General features: G+C 37.7%; 1 protein-coding gene across 2 annotated transcripts in view; it reads left to right on the plus strand.

Annotated features, from left to right (window-relative positions):
* The window catches only part of TNKS1BP1 (tankyrase 1 binding protein 1), a 58883-nt gene that overhangs the window by 15631 nt on the left and 31181 nt on the right, over positions 1-12071 (plus strand). For both annotated transcript variants that reach the window (XM_072424367.1, XM_072424366.1), the window contains exons 2-3: positions 5987-6058; positions 7393-7834. In XM_072424367.1, the coding sequence (XP_072280468.1) occupies positions 6007-6058; positions 7393-7834 (494 nt within the window). In that variant the 5' untranslated portion in view covers positions 5987-6006. The remainder of the gene's footprint in view (positions 1-5986; positions 6059-7392; positions 7835-12071) is intronic.

Below are 12071 nucleotides of genomic sequence, written 5' to 3' on the forward strand. Positions count from 1 at the left end.
AAGTGTTTGATTCAGTATTTTGGTCATACCTTATGTCTTAACTTATCAAATGGGGTTTTGGACCAAACTTCTGTAAGTGGGTATCCTTCTTGTACGCTTCTCCTATAGCATTTATCCAATATACGGGTTATCGCTCAGATAGTTTTTTGATAGGTAGAAGTACTAGACAGTGGTGTCCACTAATACCACTGCTTTTTGCATTGGCGGTGGAGCCCCTGGCTATAGCAATTCGTAACAATGTAGATATTCAGAAAATAGAGGTGAAATGCATTCAACATAAACTATCCCCCTTTGCGGATGACATACTTCTTAGTTTGACAAATCCCATGGTATCTCTGCCTAATTTGATGGAGATCTTGGGGCATTTTCAGACTTTTTCGGGGCTTCGTTTGAATAGCTCAAAATGAAAGGCTTTAAATGTTACTTTGGCATCAGAAATGGTGAAGACATTTAAAAAAAAATTTCCTTTTCAATGGCAAACAAAAAGGCTTAGCTATTTGGGTGTATATATTGTTCCTACTTATGAGGCATTATATGCTGCCAATATACCTGATCTGGTGAAAAATCTGATAGGCCTCTTTAAATCATGGAAACGATATCAAATATCATGGTTGGGTCGGATAGGTTCTATAAAGATGTCCTGGTTACCAAAACTATTGTACCTCATGAGAGTTCTCCCATTAGCTATACCTACTGAGATACTTAAACTGTCACAGCGTAAGATGATTGAGTTTATTTGGGGGGGAGGAGCGACCACGTATCCCCAGACAGACTTTATTTCGAACTAAGGGTATGGGGGGCCTATCAGTACCAAATTTGAGCCTTTATTTTAAGGCGGCTCAGGTAGCTCCCTTTTTACTGTATTATAATAGCAATCATACACCTATGGTGTATGGGTAAACGTTGAGAATGCAATGGTTGCACCACTATCGGTAGAAGCTGTATTCTGGGTTACGGGTACACAGAGGTGTGGCATAACTAACACTATATTGAAATATACTCTGAAAATCTGGGATAATATCAAACAGACTAGATACCTTATGTCTCCCTACATACCAGTAGCCACGATTACTGGGAATCCGTTGTTCCCCCCTGGCGTAGAGGAGCCAGGATGTTTTGCTTGGTAAATGGAGAAAGGCTTTTACAGATTCCATCATTTTTTAAATCAGTCTGGGATAATTCCATTTGGTGAATTTTGTGAGATGTATGAAGCACTCCCCCGGCGGAATTATTCAGGGACCTACAAATTAAACATTTAGTAAATCTAGATTAGGATCAATCAAGGAGTATTATCAGCTTTGTATATTAGCTTACTCCAGATTAACATGAATACCCCTTCATATATATCGAAATGGGAGAGTGAAATGCTTCAACAAGAGAATTTGGATCAGATTTGGCATACAATAGCCCATTGTAGTAATAATGCTTTAGCTGTACAAACTAATTATAAACTAATGATGAGATGGTATATGGTACCATCCAGGCTTGCAAAATTTCAGTCAAACTGTACAGACAATTGTTTTAGGGGCTGTACCACATCAGGAAGACTTCATCATATCTGGTGGGAATGCCCCAAAATTAAGAAGTTTTGGATGGGAGTATATCAAATTGCATACACCATTGTGAGTTGTTCTTTTCCTAAACACCCAGTTGAATTTGAAACCATCCATTTGCACTACGAATCAATTTGAATTATTGACACATTTGTTTAGTGCGGCCAAAATGGTTTTAGCAAGTCATGAACAAAATGTCTTGGTTTTTAGTGAATGAGAAGATATGGGCTTTGTTGATGGCCCTTAATAACTACATTTCTAAAAATATTGTCACCATGGATGGAATACTACATGTCTATGAGGTGGAATCGATCATTGTTGACCATATAAACATACCATCACCAATGTTATTGATTAAAGAGTTTGCCTACTATTCCTCAATTCCCTTTGTGTCTTTGTCTTAGTATTGTCTTTGTTATATGTAGTAAAAGGCTTTGTTTTAGACATTTTTATAAATATTTCACTGGATAGAATGTAATTATAAATAAATGAAATGTATTCTAACTTCATGGAGTTAGGGGATGATAGAGAATGAACTAGATTGTTATGCAGAGTTGCTACATGAGTTACATGAGGAAATGGTGAGGATTACCTCCCCCTCCCTAAAGTCACATAGTCACAAAGAAATATTGTATTATTATATATTCACCTGTTACAGGAGAACTTCCTTTGTATTTTTTCACAAAGATAAAAGTTAGACACAATGGAAATTGGTTGAACACGATGTGGGGAGAAGGGAAGTAATTCCTTCACCCTCTTAATGTCACTACTAGGAGGATTATAAGGTTGATTGATGATAAATTGTTGAACACTTATTAGGATAAGATAAAATAAAAGGGGAAGTTATGAGGGGTTAAGCTAGGGGAGGTAAAGATCAAACAATGTAGGGAGATTGAATTTCTATTAAGCATTGGTTGAAAGAGAACTAGCATAGCACATGGAGTTAGTAGCCTAAGAAAGATGGATATAATGGAGAAAGAAAGTGGCTGAAATTGTATAAAATGCTGTAATTATTGATTTGAAATAGATTTATAGAATCTTTAAGATGGTTTGAGACATTTATTTTGTTTGTATGATATACTTGTAAAATTAAATGTAATAAAGAGACTGAAAGTATATATTATGTTTGTTTCACAAGATTTGGAAGATTTTATAATATATTTGTTCAATAAGATATGGAAAACTTATTGTTCTTCCCTTAATTATCACATTTTATTATTTGGACACTGTTTTGATGATTTGAAATAATGTACACTAATTTTCAATATATATATATATATATATATATATATATATATATATATGGGAGGGGGGAGGAAGGGGAGAGAGAGGATGGTACTTGTATTGATATTGAAAAATGTTGTTTGTATATGTGTTTTTGTATATTTAGTTTTGTATACTAAATAAAAAAATTTCAAAATAAAAAAAACAAACAAAAAAAAAAAACTGGATAAACCCTAAACAACAGTACAAACACTGGAGGCATTTTTATCAACCAATCCGCAGAAGTTTGGGACTTTTGGCCCTACATAGTTATGGTCATGATACAGTATATAACAATATATTGTAGTAATGTAGGCAAGGGATATACTGCAATGTTTCTAAATCTGATTTTAAGAAGCCTATCATAGTATAAGGATACTATATAAGGATACATCATCATGTATAAATCATGCATAAAAGCCTAGCATGTATTTCAAAGTTCATTGGTTACTGTGGGAAACCAAAACAGATCCTCTGATATTGTGGTGAATTGTAATTATTCAAATGATGCTTTTCAGTGGTATTCCTATAGGATGTAGATTTATTAAATCAAAGAGGTAACTGCCACTATTGCATTCGATTTGTTTACTACAAGTTCCCATTTCCCCAGGAAACCAGTATATGGAGCATAAACACACTTGACTATACTCTCTTATGCAGAAGTAAATAGTATTTTCCAAACATTTTTTAACTAGTGAATTTCAATTATTTTTTGTGCTTTTACATTTCTGTTTTTCATAGTGAAGTGAAAGTACAGTTTTTTTATTCATGATTTTATTTTAAAATTTAAAGCAATCTCTGTTACGAATATATTGTGCAATGGGAAGCATGTCTCCACGTTCCCATGTCAATTCCGGTGCTGTGAAATTTATTTACCTGAGTGGGCGTGTACAATGACATCATCAGCGCAGTGTGATAGCTGTGTGTGTAAAGGCTGCTTGTCATATTCTTCAGCCTAACAACTGACTGTGATCAAAACTTCACCTAAACCCTAGGTTGTAACGACTTGAAATTTTCAGGGTACACAGGGGACGCTCATAGCTACTAGTAACCAAAATTTCTTAAAGGAGTTTTAAGATATTGGGGTAACAAGTTTAAAATCTTATGAAAATTGAACATTTGGGATGCTGTTTCATAAGAAAGCATTTAGGAGCCCAAAATTTAAAATGCTGATTTAGGGACCCCCTGAGGCCACTTACATACCAAGGAGAATTGGGGTGGACCCCTAATTTATACCATACACAAATGGTATTGTATGTAATACCATTTATGTAAATGGTATTACATAATTGTAATACTATGCTACCCTTTTTGATTCTGTTCTTTGAACCCCAATTTCTCTGGAATGAGGAGGTGTAGGAAACTAAAAATGTAGGTGCAAGGGGTGGACCCATGCATAAACCCTCTAAAATATCATCAGCATGACATTATTAGAACATAAACAACTCCGCCCATCAAAACGCCCTTCCAATACACATAACTGTCCACTTCCCTACCTTTAACCATAATTTCTCTAGAGAGAGGTGCAGGTAAACAAAATTATAGGTGCAAGTGGGGGTACACCTGGCTAACACCCCCAAACTTTCATCTCCATGGAATCACTACAACATTAACCCATCAAAATGTACCTTCATGATATACATACCTGTACCCTTACAGTACCTGAACCCCAATTTGTTTTGATGGGCAGAGTTTTTTTATGTTCTAATAATGCCATAGTGATAACATTTTAGGGGGTGTTAGCCACAGACATTCCCCACACATTTTCTGTTTCCTACACGCAGCATGAATGTTTTTCTGGCATTTTCCAGCAGTTTAAAGGTAAGCTTTAAAACACCTAAAATTCAAACATGGGCTTTTAGAGCCTTAGGTTAAATGCTGAAGAAACCGTCAGTGTGGCCCAAGGGGTCCCTAAATTGCATTTTTAATAAAGGACTCCTAGGCGCACTTGCTTTTGAAACAGCAACCCCAGTTTTGTATTTTCACAGGTGTTTACAATTCTGATCATTACATCATACAGTTTAGGAGATATAAAGGTTTGTACACAGAGAGATGTAATGCTGCAGAATATGACATGCAGTTACACACACACAGCTATCACACTGTGCTGATTACTTCATTACACATGCCCACTGGGGCGGATACATTTTTACAAGCTTTTTTTTTCAAAAGAAGACACACATGAGCTATTAGGTGGGGAAGGGACAGCCTGTGTCCCATTCCTATCGTAGATGTGCTATGCTGTTCTGTCCACCCGGCTGTTATCAGCAGCTCGAATCCTCTGAACGGATGACAGCTGAGAATGGAGCAGCCTCTCTGTTCAGAGCCGGGCGGGGGACTCACGGCAGCCAGGTGCTCCACCCACTAAAAGAGGGCTGGGGAGAACTATGTAAGGGTTTTATATGTTATTTTTAAAAGTAATTGTAATCAAGGCTTTTATCCCAATCTTCACTTTTATATTTAGATATGTTGTGACGTGGAATAAAAATGCAAAATAGTTCACACCATGTTGACTTCATTGGCTGGATGCCTCTTTCAGGTCAATGACTTTCCAAACGGTTATTTTTTATTTACCTTTTTTCTTTACACTTAACTGCAAATAATGTCATTTACATATATAATGGCAGTTAAAGGGTACAGAACAATTGTCAATGACAGCAGTCCTGGTCAGAAATCCTTGCTTGATCTAGCTGCAAGAAGCAATGGGAAAAATGTTTAAAATGATGTTTGTCAGGTCATTTTTTTAAAATAGATGTAGTATTGTCTGGCCAGCATTACCTGTTAAAAAATCTATTTTTTTCCATAGGTAACCCTCTTTAAAAGAGTTTTTTTTTGTAGTATAATGTAAAGCTCAACTCGTTACATATTTTATACTCCGAACTATTTTTGTAAAGCAATTGGATCTTCAACTTTATTGCTTCCTCCATAGTAGAAGTTTTAACCCTCATAGACCATGTGCTATTTAATCTGGAATCATTTATACATGTCTCTTCCCTGAAATCATGGCATTGGTGATTGAACAACTTCTTGTTCCAAGATGATCCGATTAGAGAAACCAGCTCTGCATTTTATTTGTTTTTCTTCCAAAAAGTACTTTAAAACAATGCTTACACATTACAATCAATACAATCATAGCAATAATTAAAAAAAATCTCTTCTCTTAACACCAGGAACTTTACCCAGCATCAACATGTCGACCAGTGGTGCACAGCAGACCGTGGAGAAAGGAGAAACAGTGAAAGGTATGGTCACCATGTAAATCAGAATGTAGAAGGTTAACATATGAGAACAGAAAGAGGACATGTTTGAAGGACAACACCCAGAAGTTGCTGGGAAACATATGTGCAACAAGTCAGCAACAGACACAATCAGCCAGCTGGATTTTCCTCAGATAAATTATTTGTATTGATACAAACATGAAATCATCTGTTACTCTCTAGAATTTCCTGTGCGTACTGCAGAAATTGAACTGCTCTGTATCATTTTACCAGACAATGTAGCAGAGGTAGGCCTGTCATACAAAGTAAGTACACTTAAATGATGGTTAGTCAGAGGAATTTGTTTTTTACATGCAGCTTAATCATTAGTGTTTATAATGTACCTGACAGACAAGAGATACTTCCTTGTTTCTGGGCTGCTGGTCCTGGTGCTTAATGTTTTTTAAATGCCGGGTTATTTGCCAAAACCAACCAGGCACCAAGGCAATGGAAGATACCCAAGCTTTAGATCAACCCAACTTTTTATAACTTGTTATTTCCTTGGCAGTGAGTCTTTGAAGTGATGAGTAGAGACAGTGGGCCTAATTAATTTAAGCTCTCCAAGGCTGGTGAGGATACACTTTCATCAGTGAAGCTGGGCGATTCAGCAAACCTGGAGCAGATTTCTTGAAAGTCATTTGCTATTTGCTAGTAAATGTTTTGACTCCTGGACCAGATCCATTCCAGGTTTGCTAGATCACCCAGGTTCATTGATCAAAGTGTTTCTTCTCCAGCCTCGAAGAGCTTTGATAATGCAAACAGTAGTGCCCAGTGGACACATTGTCAGTGAACACAAAGTAAACTGTATTCTATAGATGTTGATGTAACACAAAAGATATGCATCCCTGGGGCCATAATAATGGCTTCTGCAGCTGAACCAGATTGTCTTGTAGACTACAGAGTAATCTTAGAGCAGAACAACTAGAGTCACTTTGGAGCAATTCCAATCCTTGTGAGATCTGGAGCTGTAATACCATATTCCATTTGTAATGCAATCCCCTGATGAAATCTGTTTCTGTGGTGTGACCAAAATCAATGATACTTTAGGTTCATCGGATTTTTACTCTGCATACAACTGGGTTGTGGTGTTAAACATAAATATTGCTCTGAGTAGCAATATTCTCACAGTATTTCTTTTCAGTTGTATTTTACAAGGTGTGTTTGTGTGCACAAGACAAACTGGATAAAAGCCATTTAAAACATTTCACGTTCCTACAAGCTAGGTTAAGTTACTGTTTAGAGTATGGACACACACAGACACACACAAATATATGGTATATTTTTATATATTATTTATATATTATCTATTTTCTTTTCAGGTGTTAAACCAATGAAACCTCCCATTAAACCAAAGCCAATCGTGCCACCAAAGCCAAAGCAAGCTTCTATTTCTACAGACTCTGAAAATAAAAGTCCCTTATTGTCTCCAAACTCTGTAGGACTATGCTCCCCAACATTTGATATCCCTTCAGCTTTTAAGATCAGTCAGCTGACGGGACCACAACCATATGGGGCCAGACGGACTTCTTTGAAAAGATGGTCATCCTCTGTGGGAGAAGAAGTTCCTGTGGAAAGCAACACATTACTGTCACCAGTAGAAAATGTTGTGCCAGAATTGTTCACCAAAATCACAACCCAACCCTTAGTAGCTTCTGTAAAACCTTTGCAAACTGGATCAGTTTGGAAAGGGAAAAGTCCTTTTATGTTAACAACTCGAGGATGGGGGGAACAAAAATGTCAAGGAAAAGATAATCATGAAAGGTGAGAAACTTCTTTTTTTCTTTATTTCTTTTTGTTTTTTTTTTAGTTTGGCTACACAAAAATGCTATACTTATTAAAGCTGGTGTTTCCAATACAGAGGGAGTTTTGTAGGATCACCGACGTTGTGCTTATATATGGCCTATACATCAGCAGTGAACCTAAACACAGTTGAATCCAATGGGAACAGTTGTAGAGTTGCATAAACCCAAAAAATCTGGATGCCCAAATTTTGTTATGAAAACTGGAAACATGTTACATTTTTTGGGGGGGTAAAACTTTTTAATGTTTTTTTTAGCCCTGTTTGCAATCCCTCCATGAAGTGAGTGGAACCTCCTCTTACCCCAGCAGAATCTGACAGATGGTTGCCAAGTTGTACTCAGAGACAGCATGTCAAAAAATCCTAGTTATGATAGTTATTACAAAGTTTCCCCTCTTCTATTATGCCTTTAAGGGTTCTGAAACCTAGCTGCTCTATTTAGTAAGCTTCAATCAAATGTAAGAGGAATGATGAGTCTCTTGCAATGGTGGATCTAGGCTCTCTTAATTTATGTATTTTATTTTATAAAAATGAAGGACCACCTTCATCGTTTGAAAACTATAAAGAATATAACAAAAGATCTAAAAAGGAGATAAAATGTGCAAAACTTCAAAATGAAAGACAGATTGCAAAGGAAAGTAAGGCAAACCCTACATTTTTTTTACATATGTTATTAGCAAAAAGATCAGATCTGAGCATGTAGGCCCCTTAAAGGATGTCTCTGGGTTGGTAACTGGGGATAAAGAAAAGGCGGATTTACTAAACACTTTTTTTAGCTCTGTGTACACAAAGGAAAATGGCAGAGATCAAGTCCAAATTCATAACAGCAATGTCACTGCCCTAAATGAGTCACAATTGCTCAAAATTGATGTGACTGAGAAACAGTTGGGCAAAATTAAGGTTGACAAAGCACCAGGACCTGACAGATTACATCCATGTATCCTCAAAGAGCTGAGCTCGGTTATTTCAAAGCCCTTATTTCTAATTTTTAGAGATTTTTTAGTCACTGGCATGGTACTGGTGGATTGGGGGTAAGGCCAATGTGGTTCCTTTCTTCAACAAGGGAGCAAAGTCATTACCAGGTACTTAGAGACCCGTTAATTTAATGTCCATAGCTGGACTCTAGAGAGGGTCCTAGAGAGTTTGATAAAGAACCACATAGGGGAGTTTCTGCTAGAAAATATTTTTATTAGTGATAGTCAGCATGGCTTCAAAAAGACCGAAGTTGTCAAACAAATTTACTTTCTTTTTGTGAGGAATTAAAAAAACAGGTAGACAGTGGAATAGCAGTTGATATAGTGTACTTGGACTTTGCTTAAAGCATTTGACACCGTACCCCACAGACTGTTAATATGCAAGTTAGGGTCAATAGGTTTAGAAAAGTCAATCTGTAAATGGATAGAGAACTGGCTTAAAGACCGCATCCAGAGAGTTGTAATTAATGATTCATACTTTAAATGGCTAAGGTTATTAATCGTGTACCCCAGGGTTCAGTGTTGGGACCTTTACTGTTTAATACCTTTATAAATGATATAGAGTTTGGGATTAAAAGTACCATTTCTGTGTTTGCAGATGACACCAAACTATGTAATAGAATTAAGTCCATACAGGATGTCTATAATCTACAAGCAGACCTGGATGTACTATTTGATTGGGCAGCCAAGTGGCAAATTACATTTAATATAGATAAATGTAAAGTTATGCACTTGGCGGCTAACAACATGCATGCTTCATACTGTCTAGGGGGAATACTTTTGGGGAAGTCAGAAATGGAAAAGGATCTGGGGTTCTGGTAGATCATAGACTTAATAACAGCATGCAATGCCAAGCGGCAATATCTAAAGCTAGCAACGTACTTTCTTGCATTAAAAAAGGAATAGACTGCAGAGATGGAGGCATATTCCTGCCCCTGTACAAAGCATTGGCCAGACCACATCTGGAATATACAGTCTAGTTTTGGGCACCAGTTCACAAAAAGGACATTGTGGAACTGGAGAGAGTGCAGAGAAGGGCAACTAAACTAATAAAAAGAATGGAGGAGCTCAGCTATGAGGATAGATTAGCTGAATTGAATCTATTCTCCCTTGAGAAGAGATGTTTAAGGGGGGATATGATCACCCTGTATACATATATAAATGGTCCATATAAAGAACTCCCTTCCCAATTATTCACTTTGAGATCATTACAAAGAAAAAGAGGGCACTCCTTGCGTCTGGAGGAAAAGAAATTTAAGCTTCGGATAAGGAAGGGATTCTTCACTGTAAGGTCTGTGAAAATGTGTAATCCGCTCCCTCAGGAAGTAGTTTCAGCAACTACTATAGATTGCTTTAAGAAAAAGCTGGATGTTTTACTAGAAGCACAGAATATAACTGGGTATTAAGGATTTAAAGTAAAGATTATTATTATTATTATTATTATTAATAAACAGGATTTATATAGCACCAACATATTACGCAGCGCTGTACATTAAATAGGGATTGCAAATGACAGACTAATACAGACAGTGATATAGGAGGAAAGGACCCTGCCCCGAAGAGTTTACAATCTAGTAGGTGGGGGAATTTCACACACAATAGAATGGGAGATTTGTAGTGGTGGGAAGTAGTGATGGTTTCAAAAGACAGAAGACTCAATGGGTTTTGAGCGCTCTTTTAAATGAGCAGAAAGTAGGAGCAAGCCGAATAGGATGAGGAAGACCATTCCAGAGAATTGGGGCAGCTCTGGAGAAGTCTTGTATCCGTGCGTGTGATGAGGTTTGAGTGAGGAAGTCATTAGTAGGTCATTGGAGGAGCGGAGAGAGAGGCTGGGGGAGTATTTTTTTACCATGTCAGAAATGTAAATGGGACAATAACTGTGTAGGGATTTGAAGGCAAAGCACAGGAGCTTGAATTTGATTCTAAGGTGAAATGGAAGCCAGTGTAGAGATCTGCAGAAAGATGCAGCAAAAGAGGAGCGGTGGGAAGGATGGATGAGTCTGTCTGCAGCATTCATGATAGATTGTAGAGGAGAGAGTCAGGTTAGTGGAATACCAGAGAGGAGAATGTTACAGTAGTCCAGACGAGAGATGATAAGAGCATGTATAAGGAGTTTGGTGGTCTCAGGGGACAGGTAGGGGCGGATTTTGGAGATGTTGCGTAGGTGGAAGTGACAGGACCTGGAAATGTGCCTGAGGGGAGGGCCGAATAACAGTGTTGTTAATAGTTAGATATATGTCAGGGGGAGATTTGTAATTTGAGGGGGGGATGATGATGAGTTCTGTTTTATCCAGGCTGAGTTTCAGGAATCGGTCAGACATCCATGATGAGATGGCTGACAGGCATGAGACCTTATCCAGGACTGAGGGAGACAGGTCAGGGGTGGACAGATAGATTTGAGTGTCATCAGCAAAAAGATGGTACTGTAGGCCAAAGGAGGATATGAGACTACCGAGAGAGGAGGTGTACAGAGAACCCACGCAACCTCGGGGGGTTGGCGGGACGGGGTAGCCAAAGGTTGCAGGAGCAACATTATCCAAAGCCAGAGAAAGAGAGTGGTTTAACATGGTGGCAGCTTCATCTGGGGAGGTGATTTTGGAGAGGGAGGGGGTTAGGGACGCAAGGCAGTTTGAGAAAAGGTTGTGGTCAAGGTTACAGATATCTCTCTGCCACTGGTAAATAATAGAATTGGAATGACTCCTGTAAAAAGTAGGGATCATCTTCCTCATACATAGACATGCTGTGGCCTCAGTGAATATAATCAAAGTCAAAAAAGCAAAATTTTGCGTATACGTGGTACATGTGTGTATTTTTGTGTGTGGGGGTAATTATGTTAGATAGCTTTCTTCTATCAATTTACATTTTCTTCTTCTTCTACATAGCACCTGTGTGAGCCAAGGGATCTCAGCTTCTGCATATTCGGGAAATAGTGGACTTTTAAATTTCTCTTTTTAATGTGCTTCCATTTAGAATTCTTTGTAAGAGGCACCCTTCTCTCTGTAGCACCATGCACCTTATTTTCAGGCAGTTACACTTACCTATATCTTTCAGTATTGCAGGTCTAGTTCCTAATAGATTTTCAAAATGTATTTCTAAACTCAAGGTAGACACAACTTCTGAATATTTCTTCACAAAACAAAAGGTTCTTGTTCCTTCAGTTTCAGTACTTGGACTGCAACCTTAGATCACTTGCTCCAGCCACATAGCCTCCAGGCAGACATTATGT

This window comes from Pyxicephalus adspersus, chromosome 10, assembly GCF_032062135.1.
Source record: "Pyxicephalus adspersus chromosome 10, UCB_Pads_2.0, whole genome shotgun sequence".
Classification (NCBI taxonomy): Eukaryota; Metazoa; Chordata; class Amphibia; order Anura; family Pyxicephalidae; genus Pyxicephalus; species Pyxicephalus adspersus.